Source organism: Lonchura striata, chromosome 2, assembly GCF_046129695.1.
Source record: "Lonchura striata isolate bLonStr1 chromosome 2, bLonStr1.mat, whole genome shotgun sequence".
NCBI classification, from domain to species: domain Eukaryota; kingdom Metazoa; phylum Chordata; class Aves; order Passeriformes; family Estrildidae; genus Lonchura; species Lonchura striata.
The window spans coordinates 68,929,015-68,948,685 of NC_134604.1; the positions used below are offsets into that span (position 1 = coordinate 68,929,015).

A 19,671-nucleotide genomic window follows, 5' to 3' on the forward strand; every position below is an offset into this window, starting at 1 on the left:
TGCACACAGTTTGGCTAAACTTAAAAACACCTGCAGCCTTCCATGCTGGATATGTCTCAGAGTGAATTTAACAGTTAGCTATAGATATGAAATTAGAATTTTCCTGAGGTTTTGGGGATTTTTTTGAGAAAATAAGATATTTTTACAAAACTAAAAACATAAAAGCTACTAGTAATTGAGAATGTCAGTTCCATAGCCTAGAGCAAGGCCAAGCCATTTAGCAGAGAGTGAGGTCATACAAGGAATCCACCTTCTGTCATTTCTGTAAGAAAGGCTAAAAAATCTGGCAGCATTAAAAGTTCTGGTTAGAATTTGGTAGCTTTAGAAAAGTGCTGTGATGGTGAACATGCCACAGCCCCTCACAGCTCTTCCACCCAGAGGCATAACCACACCTGCTGCCTCTGGCTGCAGTAGCTGAGCAGAGCCTTCCCTGAAGCCACATCTCCCAGGTGCTGAGGGGAAGGGGAAAATACCAAACCTTTCCAGGTCTCTCAATGTCCCTGCTGTTCCTGTATCAAGTATGATTAAGCAGCACAATTTGAACAAGGATACACAATATGTCAGAAGTTAAAAAGTGTATTATAAAAGCATAATGAAGACAGAAACAGGATGTGCAAAATGAGACAAATAAGGACAAAGGGGTTGAAAAGGAGGTGGGACTAGCATTTGCTAGACTATTTCCTAAGCAACACAGAATTTCTGAGTATTGGCATTCCTTTTTCCTTTAGTAAAGAGATGTTGATTAGAGCAATAAACCGCTTTTTGGTGTGAACTTGCTTCCACTAACAAGTAGTGAATTTCAGCAGCAGGGAACACTGCTATAAGTCTAAACAGAGGATTTTTACTGGTGCAGTATCTAGAAACATGTGCCACCTGAGACAATGGCATTTTAATCATTATTTTCTCCAAGAAGTCTTGGAAGAAATATGCATTTCTATTAAACACAGCTGTACTTCTTTCTGCAGTCCTCTACTTTACACTTAATATCTTTCAACTTTTAGTCATTCATAAGGATATATCCTATATAAATTCTGTATCATCACACATCCCTGAGACTCTGAAAATATACAGGCAAGATCCTATGAAAATTCTGTCTTCCTTTGCACAGGTGCTTTCATAATACAGATTGCATTAGATTTCAGAAATTATTGAGAAAGTCTTACATTTAATATCAGACAGGAAATTTTAAATTCGAGATTTGTGGAGTTTGAGCATTTGACTTGCAACCTTAACATTTTCTTTTTTTCACAAATTACATCTACCAGAAGAACTAGAAAAGAGGATAAAACACCCCAATGCGCCCCCAAACATACAGTTTTCAAATTACAGCCAATGATTAGCTTGTTTTAGGCACAAAAGTGGCTTGGATTCATCCCACTTATTTTAGGAACTTCAAGCATCCAGTCAAGAGACTGATCAATTTAAGACGCAGCTGTAATTCTGTAAGACAATTCAGACTTTGAGCCAGCTGAACTGGTCTCTGGAGGCACTTCACTATTCATTGTAAGCTGAAACCCTGAAAGAAAGTGTTATCACAATACCCAATGTTTTAAGTTTTACAAGAGCACAAAGGTAATATTCTTCCTGTGTGACCGGAGAATCAGTATATCACAAGCTGGAAATATCCCATAAAGTTCAGGACTTCTGAAAGTCAGATTACTGTTTTAGAGGCAACTAAACTACCATCTGCTGACCCACTCTATCCAGTCAGAGAAGGTACATGACTTCCCAGGAACTGGGTTACACCATTCTTTCTGTAAGGAAGCAATCCACATATGCTTAAGAAGTCCTAACCTGTCTTCTATCAGCAAAAATATCAGCATATTCAGCTCCTACTGCTCCTAGGCAAAGAAAAGTTAAAGAAGACACACAAGAACTACTAGAATTCTTTGCAGCAGAAACACCAGAAATATATTTTTCTGCATTCCTGTAGTAGCCTTGCTAGAGCAAGGTACAGATCTATATTAGGTACAATCATTTCTTTGTTTATACTCCTTGTTGTGTTTGCAAGTTCCTATGGATCACATAAATTCCTTTTGCCACAGATCTGACAGAAAACTTCTGCTGTGGTAACTATCAACTGTGACTATGAAGTCATACTAAGTTGATTCTTAACTTCAAGGAAAATCTTTACACCTTCTAAGCACAGGCAACCTTTTGTTCAAAAATGCACATTGCATGCAATTAATAACCATTTAATTAGTCATTCAATTCATAACTGTAACCTGTACCAACTTAATTTTTTATCTCTTGAAAGCTTTGCAAGTAAGAATTTTATCAGCATTTAGTTCATTGATAGAGCTACTAAATAGCATTCACTAAAAACCAGCACTAGGGGATAAACTCAGAAAATTAATGTATCCTTATTACCAAGTCAATTTCAAGCATATCAAATGAGTAATTCAAATGTTAATTGCATAGGTACTCTTTTCTTTTTTTTTTTTTATTAAATAGGTATCTGCCAAATGCCCTAGAGATACCTCAACATTTTATACACTTGATTTTACCAGCCAGACATGTAAGCTATCCAAATAGAACTTTCTTTTTGAAAGGATCCAATTTCCAGAAACACTCTGAAACCAACACTATTTTTTATTTTATTTTGTTTATCCTGATCCACTGCCATGCTTGGATCAGTACCAGCTCATCCATACTCCAGTTCTGTGGATTCACTTAAAAGGATAAGTTCTGGAATTGTCCTTAAAAGGACCTCCAAGTTCCTACATTTTGGCGGGTATTTTAGAGTCAATATTAGTACTTGAGACATCTCTTCAAACTAGTTTCTTTAAATTTGGGGAGGTGCATGTGAAAGTTATTTTGGTTTGCCAAAATGAAAATATTTACTTTAAACAAAAGTAACCTTTATAGCCCTTGTTAAAACAGTAAAACTTACATTCTCTTATATTTGTAAAGGGAAGGACTTACATTTTATTCCAAATACAGAAATATTTATTAAACCTTTTTACTGTTTCCTGTATCACCATTTACCTTTCCCATCTGTACCTTGCTTTATGACTGACACAATCCTTATGGACTACAGCAGGGCAGGAAGTCACATGCTGCAGTTTATCCAAGTTTAACCCCTGGTTTTCAATGTAAATGGCCATTCATAGTTCATTTATTTCTTTTTAGTTTCCTTTATTGTTGCCTTTATGTAATTCTTAAATGATCATAGAGATTAATGCATTTAACACAGATTGTAAAGAGTGTCGTGGTTTGACATGGAAAAGAATTGCATTTCTTTTACACAGCCGTTCACTGTTTTGGCCAAGAATCTCTCTTTATATTAACCATGGGAAATAGTCAGGAAATAGCAAACCCTAACAAATATAGGTTTCTCCATTGAAGACAACAAGGAAATGCATATTAGCTGGGCAGTAAACCAAGAGATAACCTACATTTTTAACAGCCACAGGAGTCCCAGAGGAATTCAGGAACTGGGTCATGGATTGAAAGGAAAAAGGATGAGCAGCTGCTGTTATTTTGTAATTTTATCTGGCTAGGGCAAACAAAGGTAGAACATGAGAAATGACTCCTAAATTTCAAGGAATGGATCCAGTCTGGCACCTCTGGAGGAAGAAAATGGGCAGCGAAAGCCTAGTACTTCTAGAAAAAGCAAAAGAAAATGCCATACTGTATTTACTAATTGCAGTTTGTATCTTCCAAACTAAGTATTTAGGAGTTTTTATTTTCAGGTTTAGCAGAGCAACCTAAACAATTTGAATATTAACGACATATAAAACATAAAAAGCCATTCCCCTAAAAATAACTAGGCATTATCAAGCAAGTCAGATGCCGTGTGTTGAGCTGCTATGGTGGTAAGTGCTTTTGACAGACTTATGTACCTGCAAGTATTTTTAGATTTCTATCTTCAAGTATTTTAAATGTTTTTCTTTACTTGAATGTCATAATATCTCAGGAGGATCCCTTTCCAAGCTGAAATTAAAATAGAGAAGCACTTAGAGTTAAAAAAAACCCTCTCATTACATTTTTAGGCATGGAATCCCTTACTTACATGTATTTTCATCTTCTCTCAGCTTTTTTCCACTAAATTATTACCAAAAGCCCACCGATACATAGCCGAGTGTGTGTGTGTGTGTGTGTGTGTGGGAGCGTGAAATCCTTTGGTGTACTCCTCAAAGCGCACTGAAAACTGCTTTACTGTATCATTAAAAAAAAAAAAAGTTATGTTCTAGGACTCCAACAAGCTAGTTTCTGCTGGCCAAAGTTCAGACATTTCAGTTATTACTTAAATACTCTGAATAAGCAGTTCTCACAGTGAATTAAGTCAATTAATGAAAATAAATTAAATCCAACTCCCTACTGTAGTCTTTCACTCCCAGTACAGACAGGGTATGTGATGACTGCTGAAGTAATGTACTTTACCCTGAGGGGAAGTTAGGGAAAGAGGCACTCCTGTACACAGTGATGCTCCAGATGACTGTGGAACAGTTTTTGTTAAGTCTAAAGGGGTTCTTCTTAATTCAGGAATTATGCAGAGTCCACGCTTCAGAGAACACCAGGAGAGCACGGAAAAACTAGGAGCCCAAAATAAAGATACACTGGAATCTTTTTGGCATGAGGAGAGGGTCTAAATGCAGTTAATTAAAAGATCTTACTCCTCTCAACAGGTATTCAACACTTATTTATTTATGTTAAAATCACAAAAGACAGAGCAAAAACTATTACTGAATCATTATTTTTATCTCTACCACTAAATATAAGATTTTTCTTCTCCACCCTTTAGAAATTTCTATTTCCAGTCTTTTCTGACTTAAGTTTGTTAAATACTATAGTTCAACCTGTTCGGTGAGCTTGCTGAAATTTTTGAGGCAGAAGATATCAAAGTGAGCATTTACATTTATAAATTACAAGCAAATTTGAATAGTGTATGGGAGAACCAAGACCAAATCAGAAATGAAAAAATAAAGTCATTTACAGATAGATACACTGGAGTACAGTTTAATTAAAGTACTTGTCTTCCAAAAGGAATCACACTGGTTTGTAGTAATCCATTTGCCACACCACCAACCTAACTGGCAGTATTGTCATACCTGAAACTGAGCCATTAATGCCAGTGGATTATTTTGACTGTTGTCAAATGTCAAAACGTCAAAGATTCCAACACAATTAACTCGTAACCTTTAGGAACAAGAAGAGAAAAGGAAAAATTGCCATTAAAACTTTATTGGTTACTCAATTTTCCCTCCAGAATTCATTGAATTGTTTGATATGATAAAAGTCATCAGTACTTAGCAAATTTATATGCATCAGAAAAGACTGATTTTACTATTTGATAAAATTCACAGACACTATTCAGTTTACAAATAAATCAACAAATTCCTAAACTGACAGTAGTGGGTCTGATCTGTATTTTGAGGATAATGTATAAGTCTTCCCAAAATACGTTATAGAAGACCTCTAAAAAAACAAAGTTACAAGCATTAGCACACTGCATCAGGCCATTTGAGAGAACTTAGTAGCTCTCTATGTATCAAGTGCACAGTTAGCAGCTGCCAGGAACACGGAACACAGTGAGACTGAATGCTTTCATTACCTTGTTTTGCCTGTTACCAGAATCTTCGTTGGATCCATAACTCTGCATGCCAGTCCTGCTGTGTGAATGGTCCGTAAGGCAGAGCTGAGCTGCACAATATAGGCCCATATCAAAGACTCTGGAAGCAACCCTGCATGCTGCCGTGGCAGAGGCCCATCATGCTGACCTAGAACCAAAACATTGCAAGCATCAATAGAATGCTGCAGTGCAAAAAGCAAAGTACAACATCTTGAATTATACAATTAACTCACATACGCATTTCATTTAACTCTTAATAGTCCTTGAAACACACATCTATGTTGCTTTAAAGGTGAGTTTGGGTGAGTTTTCTTCATTGGTTGGTTTCACATGTGGTTTTTTGAAAATGTTGACAATTCATTAGGCATTATTATTTTCATTCTCATATTCAGGGAAATGATGTTTGAAGTTGAGAATGAGCACTGATTGGAAATTGCTCAAAGTAGATGGTACATCAAAACACACAGCTACTTCAGAAGTAAGAACACCAACATCCAGAAACAAAGAGTATGTATCACAATAGCTCCAACATTTTACCTCCTTTATTGCAGGTAGGCTTCCCAATTAAACATGTTCTATCATCTAATAAGAAAATACTAACAAGCTAATTTCAACTTACATAAGCAAATCAGACAAAGATTTGGAGGCTAAACATCTGTCCTGGGTTGTAAGATAAGCTTGTATTCTATTTGCCATCTGTTGAAGGCAAACCTGTTGGGCAGGTTTGTTATCTTTTCCAAGAACCGGTTTTGCTCCTAAGAGGTAATGGTTTGTTAGTGGGCCATTGACTGATTCAATGCAGGGCTGGTAACGTAACACCATCCTATTGTGAGATGTTCCACCCAGAGGGGGAAGCCAAGCACTCTTTTATTGGATATAAGGGGGTACCTTTTTGGGGACAGAACAGCTCTTTACTTTGGGGGATTCCCAGAGAAGCAGCTCTCTTCGGGGGCACTCGCAGCGAAGCAGCCGGAGCGCGCTGAGGCGGCGGCGGCGGAGCTCGGAGGCAACCCCGGCGCAGAGGAAGACCGGCCCCACTGCTACCAGATCTTCAGAGGAAAACTATACCCTTCTAAAGATCACCACTGCAGCTGCAGTTCATCAGCCACTGCAAGGGGAGCAATTGTCCCAGCAGGACTGCTACTGGCACCCCGAATCCTCAGGTTCTGGACTTTTTCACTGGTTTTGTTTGTACCGATTGCATTTGCCTTTTTAAATTGTTGTCTAGTTTTCTCCTAGTAAAGAATTGTTACTCCCATTCCCATATCTTTGCCTGAGAGCCTTTTGATTTAAAACTCCTAGTAATTCGGAGGGAGGGGGTTTACCTTCTCCATTGCACAGGAGGCTTTAGCCCTCCTTCGCAGATTTCTGTCTTGTCGAACCTAGACAACATCACTGAACACAGCTTCACTTATGTTCTGCTGTGACACAAGCTCCCTGACAAGTCATCACTGCATGAGCCCTATTCCATGGGTCATAGTAAAGAAATGCATTATTCCCCTTCCAAATGGATTTGTAGTTCTCCTTTCAAAAGTAAAACTCAATCTTTGCAAACACAAATTCAAATCCTACATTACAGTTTGAGTAATACTGAGTCACAGATTAAAAAATGAAGGTATAGATAACAAATGTTATTTTAAGTATGATGTGTGCAATTCAAGTAAGCTGGCATTGTTTGCCTTGCACAGTTGAAGCAGAAGAAAATACATCCAGAGTAAAACAGAACATCTCAATTTTACAAACCACAAAAGATATTTCAAGAGGTTGCCCAAGTACTGATCTTGCTTATTTTGAGACCATCAATATCATCAGTATTATGTAAAATCATGTAAGCATCTGATTGGTTTAGCCGTGAACTGACTGCACTCTTCACTAAACATTTATTTCTTTTTAGCTTGAGTTTTTTTGTTTGTTTGAGGTTTTTGGGTAGTTTTGTTTTTTGTTCTTGTTGTTTTTTGAGGTTGGTTCTTTTTTCCCCTTTTCCTACACGACCATATCAACATCTGTGCATTTCATCAGTAAGCATGTGTATACTTGCATGCATACACACACACAAAATATATGCACAGTAAAAAAAAGTGGTACACATTCCTGATAACTTTTTACTTAGAAATTTTACTGACTTTGTGGTGATGGGCAAGCTTTTATTTGAGCTTTGTTTTGTCAATTTTTGAAATTTTAGTTTGCTTTCCAGGTTTAAGGTACTTTGGTTTAGATTATGAAGATCAAAATGCTGACTCTTTTAAATAGCAATAAGCTTGGCATATCTACTGAAAGTTGAATATAATGAGATATTGTTTGTTTTTTCTGGCCCCCTGATGAATCATTATGCAAATAATTTCCCACAAAAACCATCATTCCAAGTCTCATGTAGCAAACTTTTCCCCTCATAACTCTCCTTCAAAATGACAAAAATTATAATATAAAATGACTGAGAAGATACAATCTCCTGTACTAGTTGAGACTCTCTTTACTACTTGCTGTAGAATGCACTTTGTATCTGGTGAACAGCAACTTGAGTAATAAGTTTAACATGGGTGTGTATGGATACCGTAAGAAAGTCACATCTGTATAAAGTAAGTCCAGAATAGAACTGTTGCTATCATATCCCAAAGAGAGAAAGAAGCTGAAACCTGGCAGTTATTTTTGTGCATGTATAACAGCACCTACCCTTTGATTTTCAAATTAAGGCAATGTAACCAAGAAAATATCCAATATACACTGAAAGACCAGAGTTCGACACAGCTTCTCCTCATCTGTCAGAATATCTCAAGCAACATTATTTTACTACTGGAAAAAGTTACTTGAGGCTACAGCCAAATCTAGGCTGCTGCTTTCACACCAGTTGATTGTACCCCACATTCACATATGCTAAACATACTAAAACATGGGAAGAATCAGCTTTGAAATGCTCTCTTACATATCTATCTGTTCAAAATAAGCATGATTAAAAGCAGTTCAGTTGGCTCAATGCTGGCTATAATGTATGTCCCAAGAGACCCATAAGACCTGCTGCAGACAGCACTTGAGCAAGGACCCAAGGAGATGAGACCCAAAACCTTGCTCTTCAGGAGTAACACACAGTTGGAAAGCTTTCCAAACAGTGCTGAACACAAGGAAAAATATCACAAGAATATAAATAAACATTACCCAAGTGATCAGAGTATTACTTGAAAAAGTGGGTTTTTTAAAGAGATTTCACAGTTGATTTGCAAAGGCTTCCCACCACAGGCTGAATCTATGGCCACAACAAGCAAAATTTCAGACTGTGTTCATCCTATCTACTGCATGGCAGATTCACCTCTCCCAATAATTTCATCTCTGTGATATAGAACACAGTCAGTAATGGAAAAAAATAAAAATTTAAAACTGGCCATTTCAAAAACACAGGTTATGCATTATTTTTCCTTGCCGCATTGGGATAAACATAAATAAATAAAAATGCTGACACTTATTTTTAGTTCTGTGGTATGCTGTTGACAACAGAACAAAAAAAATTACCCTCTGTACCGGTGTGAATGCTTATATTAAGTTTTTTCTAGTTAAGAAAAGCATTCAAGTGAAATTCTGTTCTCCCGAGCAGGTATGAATACAGGAATAGTCCTGGGGTGGGAAGTAAGACCTAGGAACACCAGCAGTACGGCCTGTTTGACATCATCAGGAACACTGAAAATGTGCTAAGAAACAGCAATTCTCACACAATTATGAAAAAAAAAACAAAACAATGAAAGATTCAGCAGTTTACTAAATTGAACCTCTCAGGTTTGTAAACCAGTCTTTTACATTTAGAACTGTGAATTGTTCAGTGTTTACTTGGTGTTCCTAAGTTAAAGTACTAAAAACAAGACAAATGCAGTAGCCTTCATCTCTTCTTCAGGGAAAACTGGGGTTTAGTTTTACATTTCCCAGTTTTCAATATACAGAAAGGTTCTGAACTACTAAAGCACAGCAGTATTTTTGTGAAAATTCCAAAGCTACTGAAAATTCAAACTTACTTTGAAAAGGTTACAACTTTTGGCAAAGGTATTTTAGGATAATTATTAGTCACATTCTTTGTCTTCAAAAACATCATGCTGACTTTCAATATTCATATGTTCCTACTCTTCATCACACACTATTCATCTAGTCATCACAAAATTTATTTCTTTTTCAATGGAAGCGGTATTTTATGAAAAAATATTCGGCACATGGTGATGCAAAAACTGTAAAGTCAGCAGTGAAGTCCATTTTTGTGCATGACATACTACTATTAATGTGTCAAAAGCAAACAAGTTTCCCAGACCGTGCTTATCTTTATCAGAAAGTACTTGTTTGCTGAAAAACAGAGACTGTGCTGCTGAAAACTCCTACTAACAGCATGTACACCAACATTTAATTGCTCAGTGTTTAAAAGCAGACCAAAGGACATAACAAAGGCATGCTTATCTCTGCCAACCACAAACAGTCATCAGGACAAACCTTTCTGGCAGCTGTCAATAGTTACTGTTAATTTCCCATGCTTTTCTGGCTGTTAAGTTTTAAAGTACATACATTTGGTTTACCGTTCAATTATTGGACTGTTAAGAGCAACATTTCAGTACTTTTGGGTTAACTTGCTAATGCAAAGAGAACATAATTTTGGCAGACATAAATGAACAAATACTTGCTATAATCTGAAGCTAAGAAATATAAGAAAGGTGGAGTAAAACCAAAAAGTTCCAAAACAGCAGATTTAATGTTTAGAGCATCAAAAAGTGTTTTGAGGAAATATAAGAAGTGAGAATAACATAAGAAGAAACTTTTCCAATAAATATACTTTGAGTAGCAATTAACTGAAAATTCAGATTCCTGATTTTAAAATATGTGCAAATTTAGTAAAATATGACAGAACAATGTTAGATTGTATCATCTGAAGGAAGAATAGGCATCACTGAATAAAGAACACAAGCAACCAATTCTACTGCATTCAGAAGTTAGAGATATCAGTTTACAGTATAAAAATAAATGTAAGCTGCTATTTTTCTCCTCCACACCAAATCTCTAACAAGGTAGTCATGTAAGAGGGTCTGTAAATAACATGGCAAGAAGAAAACGCCCAAGACTGACCACATTAACACCAGTGACATGCAAGACAGCCATGTAAACCATAATCCTCATCTTTTAACTATCAAGGTCTCATGTTGCCAACTGAAGTGTTCAACATAAATAAGGTTGCATACCTGAAATCAAATTCTCTGAGTTCACTGATCAGGTTCACAGTGTTGTGCCTCCTAAAACCTTTATAAGCAATTGTACTAATCTGGGCCTCATGCTGCAGAGTACCCAACTTCCATCCATTCCCCTGCTTCTCTTGGGAGTCTCCTCTAGGCAGGCAGACGGCCAAGAAACTCTGTGAGGGGACGGAGAAAGGATCCGTGAAGGCAGGCAATTCTGAGAAATCAAGTTATAGGTATGCAATCTTATTTTTCTCTCTTAAATTGCTCCTTCTACTGAGGACCAGGCTAGAAAGCAGCAGTTAAAAAAAAAAAAAAAAAAAAGCCAAAAGCAAAGATATGCAGAAAGATCTAGCAAAATTTGGGAATTCAGGTGACTTTTACCCTAATTTATCTACTCATTTTAATTAAGTAATACTTCGGTTTGAACAGACATTGATGTCTTATTTCCAACTTCCCATACTATTCCTGCCTATAAAAGGAACATGAAGTAGGCAAAACAAAGGGTCCAGATAACCCATGAGCCTGTTTCAGAGACACATACACAAAAATCAGCTTGCCATGAATATTGAAGCATATAAACATAAACAAGTAGAATATTCTATTAGCCTCCAGTGATTTGCAGCCCAGAGGTAAGTATCATCCCTATGCAGTCCCCAAATATTTCTCAACCATGAGTAAGCCCATTTCCCCCTTGAACCTAGGCAGATGTCCACAATAATCCATGAAAGTTCCATGGCTTAATTATCATTACATAGGTTTTGAATTTGCCACCTGTCTAGTTTCATTGTTAAGTCCTTGGTTTTAGGCTAGAAGAAATAAAGTTTTTTTGTTCATCTTTGTTATTCCAGATGATTTTTCAGACCATATTCCTGTCATTTTTAACCCCATTATAGTCCTTTCCATCTTTAAAAGCATGAAAAGCATTATTCCACTCTGCTGTTCTTCATACAGCTGTTTCACAGTTTTGATAATCACCATTGCCTCATCTCAACTTTGCTGCTCTTCTACACCCTTCAAAATGCATGAGGAGTAACACAGCTACAGATGAGAGTCTATCAGGCACACACATCTTGAATACAATGTCTAGCATTCCACTGCCCTTTTTTTAATAAGCTACATCAACCTACTTCCAGCTATTCAGCAAGAGGACAGTATTTTAGTCAGTCTGCTTAACTGTGGTCCCACACCTACCACTGAGCGGCAACAGTCACAACAGAGGCCATCACTTCATGTTTAAAGCTAGTTACATTTTTCCTTTGATCACATTGGTTTACATTATATCACCTGCTATGTTATCAGTAGGAGTTCCAGTCTTGTAAGATCCTTCGGCAATCAATCACAATTGGCTTTTGTTTTTAACAATCCAAATAATTTGGTGTTACCAGCAAACTTTGACGGACCATTTATCTTCAGAGCAAACAAGTGAATGTGTTAAGAAATACAACTCCCAGGACATCTTCTTGTGAGACCCATCAGTGATCTTCATTGTTCACTCTTTCTGTTTCCAATATTCTAACCAGACATTAACCTGAGAACCTTCTCTGACACGTGATTACATAGATTCTTTTAAAGACTCTGTTGGACTTCATTGAAAATTCCAAGATCTTATCTACTGGATCTTCCTTTAAAGAACTTTGATAGATTAATGAGACATGATTGCCCTTTAGAGGACCATAACTTAATTATTTTCCAGTGTGACAAAAGAATGTGTTCCCAAGAATTTTGTTGTAACTTTTATTATTTTACCTAGAACAGACATCATTCTACTATGATTCTCTAGTGAGATACAAAAACATAACAAGGAGTGATTCACACGGAAATTGAGAACCTTGACTGGGAAACACTTAGAAGCCTAGTCCTGCACGTAACAGTCATTAACCTAGCAGTAGATCTTCCAGTTTTATCTCACCAAATTAGTTTTACATCAGGCTCATTGAATCTGTAATTGCACTCTGATTTGCCACAGGATATGACACATCAAACTAGGGTTTCCTCCATCTGAGATACTACCACCAAAATCAGTGGTGGAAATCAAGTTCCATCTCCACTTATAATGGTCAGCTCAGCACAAAGTCAGTGGGAATTATGCAGTATATAAGGTATCCACAGGTCTTTCAGTGTATATAAGGTTTTCTTCAAGCCTTTGAACATATTCACATACTACCAAACCACTGTACTCTGATGCAGAAGATAGCCAAGAGAAGTTCTAGGTCTCAGCTTTTGAAAGAGTTTGAATTCACAGCTAAAAGCTCTAATTTCAAAAGGTAGAAGAAAGAAGAAAGCCTTAGCTTCTGTTTCTCTTCATATGCTCGCAGCCTAAAGACATTTAGGGAAGATCTTCTCTAATTAAACAAAAAAAAAACAAGCCATGTCACAGTCATCTGGTTATTCCTAGTGCTGGATGTAATTTCAGGGCTGGTCCTGCATCAAGCAAGAAGTTGGTCCAAAAAGCTCTGCAGGGTATTTTTCTACCTTAAGTCTTTATGTGATTCAATTCAGCAGTGATCACCTCTCTTTCTCAGCATGGCACTGTTTGTGTTGCAAACACCTGACTGCAGTTTGTAAGACTGCAGGGCTCACAAACTGGTCCTAACAGGAAGAAAGATTGACAGCACACTGTTTAGGAGAGGAAAGGGCTTTAGCCAAAAGCATATGAGATCTACTGGGCTACTTGCTGAGCCACAGACCATTCTGTGACAGATCTCATCTAAGAACATTGATGCAGTTTTAGCGACTCCATTGAAGCTATGTACAAACATCATAAAAAAATTCAGACCTAAGATGTGAAGTTGGTGTATGAAAAGAATATGGTACAGGGGTTTTTCAATTAATTTCTTGTCTTAACTAGTACTTCACATTTCCAGTCATCAAATAAAATACTGTCTAATTATTCCTCATAATACACAGTGAGGAAAAAAACAGAAGGGTAGGACACCTAAACAGTAAGCATGAAATTGGCAAGGCATATCTTTTGAATTTTGGAATCATCGCCATTAAATGTTAGGTGTTACCTGGTGACAGACCTGCAATAAGGACACCAGAGCTCATGGCTCCCAATTTTGTCCCAACTTGCTTTTCTTTCAAAGAGCTGTAATTCCCTTACATGCTGACATCAATTTTATACTTATTTGATAATTTAAAAAAAAATTACAAATAGGAGGTGAAGAAGAACTCTCTCATATCAATCAGCTTACGGTATGACAGAACTGATTAGCCAAAAAATTAAGGTGAACAACTATTTGTGACCAGATGTTTGCTGCTGAAGTATTGGAAACAGTGTATAGAAGTATTATATCATAGTGTGGTTTCCTTACCCCATTTCCGTTTTGTGAAATAGGAATCAGCACTAGGGTCATTGAAGTGTCTGCTCATCATAGTCTCCCCTCCAGCATGAAAATCATATGCAAACACTAAAGCTTAAATATAGAAACAGGTGATATTTACTAACTCAAGCATATTTGAAAAAAGCATCAACACATCAGCTAGGGGGAGGGGCAGTGGGAAATTAAAAAGAAAAACTTACAATGTTCTCCAAAAGCTTTAGTGGTAAACACTTCACGCAGAGTTACGATATTTGAGTGCTGAATCTTTTTCCACATGTCAACCAATACCATGCACTTTGTGTTAACAAGACGAAAACCTAGGGAAAAAATGAAACCCATTGTTTAAAGTATAATGCTTAGAATGAGAAGTTTTTACTTTAGCATTTCATCTGCAACTGCTAAGAAGCAACCAGACACTAAAAGATGACTGGTATGCTTTGGAATGCTAGTCCTACTGAGACAACCCAATTTTTCTCACCATGTATCCTCCGAAGGCAATACGGCAGGTCATCTTTACTATTTACAGCTTTATAGCACGATGTGATGTACCCAAAGTTGCTCGTTTTCTGTATCCGATTGGGTGGTGGCAGTGGTTCCAAAGGAAAGAGACTGTGGTAGCTGTCCACTTCCGCAGGAACTGCTAAAATACACAGAAACACATTAGGCCCCAGCTGACTTTGAGAAAATTACTGAGTGGCAAAGAAAATGAAAATGACTTTCACTAATATATAAATTATCTCCACCATCTCTTAGGTGCATGTGAAGCTAAAATTCACTATTTTTGCTTTAACAACAACATATTCCCAGAAGTGAACCCACTGAACTAAAGTGACTGTCTTCAGAAAAAGTGTTACACCAAGCAAAATCAACAGAATAGATACCATTTCCATTCCATCTGCCATTTTCTCATTTACCTTAGAAACTCACCCTTACAAATGGTATTTCTTTGGTGTTTTCCCTTCACTGATTCAATCATAAACACCAATTTCCATGCAGACTTCATACCATAGTAAGACCCGCATTTTCATCAGAAAAAAAAGCAAGTCTCAATCTTATGTGTTTTAATATAGTGATTTATAAAACAGGGAGAGAAAAGTGCTGAAGGTTTGCAAATCAGATTAAGAGATTACCCTCACACTTCATCTGGATTAAAACACTAAACTGCACTATTTTAACTGCATCATTATCATATTATGCACATATTTGAGAAGATACTGCATACAAAAATTGTTTAAATCAAGCTGAGTAATGTAAATTCCCCAAAAGCCAAATCACAGTAAAGAGTATATGGTTATTCTGCCTGACAGCTAATACAATGCCTTCTCTGATATACCAGCCAAGTCACTTCAAAACAAACAAAATGTTTACATGCAACATTTGAAAAATATATGGATCATTTATAGAGGTACCTAATACCTACAAAGTAATACAAAACTGTTCTTAACAAGGCTTAACTGTCTTAATGATTTTTCCTTTCTCAGCAATTTTAACTATTCCTAACCATTATGGAGCTTCAAAATAGAAGAAAATTACAATAGAAGACAGAAAGAATAGTTCATATTTCTGAAACACTGCATTTGGTTAACCATGGCCCAGGCTGATGATTAAAGCTCCATGAAAAAATAATAACAGGTGTCAGTTTTTGCAAGAGCTTGTTAATATAGATGAATGTACATGGTTGCAGAAAAACATGATCACTGTTTAGAGTTTTGAGGAACACTTACTTACCAGGAATATCAGCCTGATCAATCTGGGCCATTGTTATTAAGTGTCTGTTGATGAGTTCCTGAAGGAAAAAGTAAGTTAAGTTTAGAACATTATAATTCAGCTCATTATTTTTGATAATTTAAGAAAACACTGTCTTTGAAGTACTAGCTACCTGTACTAAAATAGAGAATTGATGTGTCTAGGGCAGAGAGAGTCAGAAGATCAACAGCTTGAAATTTTGAATGATAAAATACTTAAATTCTTGAGGGAGCTTCAGAAGACGATCGCTATAGCTGGCACTATTACAGTAAAGCTGAAATTAATAACACTCACAGCCAGCCTTGAGATGACGAACCCTGAGAACAGCTCTTCAACTAACACCTGCATACGCTTCCATTTCAGTGGGAGACTTTAAAACTTAATAGTATTGCAGCTTAAAATAATGCTATGAAAATAAACCCATGCACACCAAAAAACCACATCATTAATACTACTGAGCTGAAGAGCAAATCATGGCATGCAGATTAGATTGCAGTTATATATGTTGTAACTCACCCCCACCCTTTGTGGTACTCCACCTATTACAAGATTCGATTTTTCAGATTCTCCACAGGGAAAACTGACTGCACAGGTTGCAAGTGCCTACTTCTGTTCTACCATTAATAATTTTATATTTTTTGCCAAGATATTAAATTTTCCTTTTAACTCTCTAACAACTTACCTGTCTGAGCTCATCTGCCATGAAGAAGGAAGGTGCATTTGCTTTTGGCTGCATGTAAGCAACATGAGGTGCAGCTGGATGATAGATGTGGTAGTTTGGAAAAACCTAAAAATAAAATATTTCAAGAAGCTTTTTAAAGTCCTTAAGGTGTAGGTGTATATATGTATATACATAGTAATTTCCACAGTTTTGTAACTGCCTTTTTCCCATCACTGTAAATATAAGAGCTATTTAACCTATCAAAAAAACCCTGCCCTGACTTTTTGATGTTTTCTCATTATGAATGTATTCACTGTGACATATGGAATGCTTTCTTGCTATTGCTGTATTAAAACCCCAGAAAGCTCTATACAGCTGTAGAAATATATAAAAAATTCTCTGGTCCTTATATTTCAGTGACTTTTGGAGCACAACTGAAATAACTAAAAGGCCTCATTGTCATACAGAATAAGCGGTTTGTAGCATTAAAAATAACATCTGTAGTATCAACGAACTCAGCACTTACAAACTCCAGACAGTTGTGTATTGAAGCCAACATACCATTCCTGTGAGAGGTGCTGGAGTTGTATCAGTGTAGAAGTATGTTGTTCCACCCACTGTTTCTTTCTGGATCACCTGGCCAGTAGATGGAGGCTGAGAGACAGCGCTAGCGACAGATGCAGAGGCACTAGTAGGCACCATATAGTTTGCTGGGTTAGGAGTATGACTTCTTCTTCGAGGAGCAGGAGATGTATGAGGAGTTATTTTGGGAGAATGAAGAGGAGAAGATCCTGCTGACAGTGACATTCCTTAAAGAAACACAAGAAGACGTTCTTGATCAAATCTGTCATCAAAAATATTTAGCAATTTCAGAAAAGCAGCCTTCACTACCAACAACATTCTGAGCAGGTGAGACACTTAACTCTCATATAGATATAGAAATCCTTGAGAGATAAAACAGTAAGAGCATGACTGAACAGGTATCTTTTCCCCAAAATCTTTGCTTATTGTAGAGAAATAGGGCTTGAGAACTTACAATATATACACGAAGAACTGAAATGAAAAACATAAGTAGCTGAAAAGGGAAGACAAGTCAAAATAATGCTGTGTCTAAAAGATAGCTCACTAAACTGCAAAAAGATAAAATATTAATTACTATGTATGTGAGTGTTTACTTAATGGTTACATGAGCAGTCAGCGGAGTTTGCTTAGCTGTAATTCACTTCACCTAATTATGTATGTACCTTTTATTAGAACTCCACAGCTATGTCTCCAGTAATACAGCACAAAAATAAGTGTGCTAATAATATACAAATGCTACTATTAATAACTTCAGGGGAGTAATTACCTATTTTCCTGCAATTATTATATTCGAAAGTCATCCTCCAAAAGATCTCTTTGATACGTAAAAGTAGGTGACATCTCATGATATGAAGTCTATTAAACATTCTTGTTGGAATTATTCTAATTTATTTGAAATTATTTTATTGGCTGGTGTTCACCTTCAACATTATAGGGGCAGTGGAATGTCCCACTAATGCCTGAGAAACTCTGCTTCTAAACAAAGTGCATCAATGAGAAAAACAAGGGCAACATATACTTTTTAGTTGCACATATACTTTTTAGTTACCGAACAGTCTAACTACTTTAAGAGTTACTGCATGCAGAATTCTCAGACTTGCTTACTTATAAAAATTAAGTGCAAAATAGACATTCCAGGGTGCTGCTGAGGAAGAGAACCCTTCAAAAAAACTCCTTGCAGATTTACTTACTAGCAGAAGATCTGACACATTCAGGTGTTCAGATTAACACCAAGGAAAACATCTTTGAAAGGTATTATTGCTCAGTTCAGACTGGGATGTACTTTCTTTTCTATATACTCAGAATTGTATTAGTCATACTAAATCTTTTCCTTGAAAGGATAGCAGGTACACAGCTTTCATATTTAACATTCTACTGATAGCTGAGAATTCTGCTCCCATTAAGAATTGTTAGTTATTATTCAGATACTTGATTAAATTAATTATGTAAACTCTAGTAACCAGAGTAATTTAAGCAAATATCCAACTAATGAAAGCAAGAGGAACCTTTTTCGCATACACACTTTTTAGTTACATAAACCAGTTTGTTTAACTTCAGTCATGAGTTACTGCATGCAGAGTTCTCAGAATGCATCATAAGTAATGTGTAGGAATGATTTCACACTTGTATCATGTCCCTAAAGTAATCTAATCCCTCCTACATTTAATTTTTTTTCTTTTTTGAAACAAAAGCAACTAAGTTTCAGTATTAACAAGTAAGTAGTACCCTGGGAAAAATTACTCTGAAGCTATATTATCCTAATGATATTAAAAGAATATTTGTAACCTTTCATTTAGCTCTTCTCATTCACTCCTTTGATATCTCAAAAACCATGCTCATTAATTCAGCAAAATTCTCTTTTGTTCCTCAAAAGTGAATAGTTCCAACAAATGAACAAGATTTTTAAAAAGTAACTGTGATAAAATCATATGTCTTTCTTTTTAATTGTGTCTTTTAAGTCATTTACTCGTTTCATAAAACTGTAAAATATAAGAATATTAAAGGAAAAAAGTCTGCACTTTTCTAGGCTAGGACTTTTCTTTGTATTAATACACATACATGTGTGTACACACCTTGTAGACAAGCAATATTGTAGAATATTGCCGATTGGTGCACTGACTTAAAAAATTAATAATAATATGCACTGCTAAATGGTAACATAAATAGTCTCCTAAAAATCTGTTTAGAAATGAACTATATGACTGTAAAATGTTACATATTTTGATAGCACAAATTTACGCTACAGAAGAAAAATAAGCTTTCACTATGGTAAAAGTTACCTTAAGTGACTGAGTAATATTTCAATATTTCAACAGCTCTGTAAATATTGTTACATTTTTAACAAAAGACTAAAACACAAATGTATTCTTAATCTACTGGGGGGAAAGATCAATTTCAAAGGAAACAATGCATTAGTATTAAAGGCTGAAGGATGACTAAAGTGGCCATTAAACTAAAGCAACTCTACAGTTAATGATAACTAGAGTTCTCTTCATCTATGGAAAGTTACTGTCATGTCTTTACACTCTATTCCAATAAAGCAGTATTAACTGAAGTCCTCACAAGCACATAACTCAGACTAAATAGCTT

General features: G+C 36.3%; 1 protein-coding gene across 2 annotated transcripts in view; it reads right to left on the reverse strand.

Annotated features, from left to right (window-relative positions):
* Positions 1 to 19,671, reverse strand: part of PAN3 (poly(A) specific ribonuclease subunit PAN3) — an 80,030-nt gene that overhangs the window by 12,204 nt on the left and 48,155 nt on the right. The window contains exons 8-15 of one of the 2 annotated variants that reach the window (XM_077781452.1): positions 17,062 to 17,309; positions 16,522 to 16,626; positions 15,822 to 15,879; positions 14,572 to 14,730; positions 14,294 to 14,410; positions 14,085 to 14,186; positions 5,558 to 5,723; positions 5,055 to 5,142 (exon numbers count right to left, since the gene is read on the reverse strand). In XM_077781452.1, the coding sequence (XP_077637578.1) occupies positions 5,055 to 5,142; positions 5,558 to 5,723; positions 14,085 to 14,186; positions 14,294 to 14,410; positions 14,572 to 14,730; positions 15,822 to 15,879; positions 16,522 to 16,626; positions 17,062 to 17,309 (1,043 nt within the window). Of the gene's footprint in view, positions 1 to 5,054; positions 5,143 to 5,557; positions 5,724 to 14,084; positions 14,187 to 14,293; positions 14,411 to 14,571; positions 14,734 to 15,821; positions 15,880 to 16,521; positions 16,627 to 17,061; positions 17,310 to 19,671 lie in introns of both variants that reach the window. The other variant, XM_021541985.3, reaches the window with a different exon arrangement.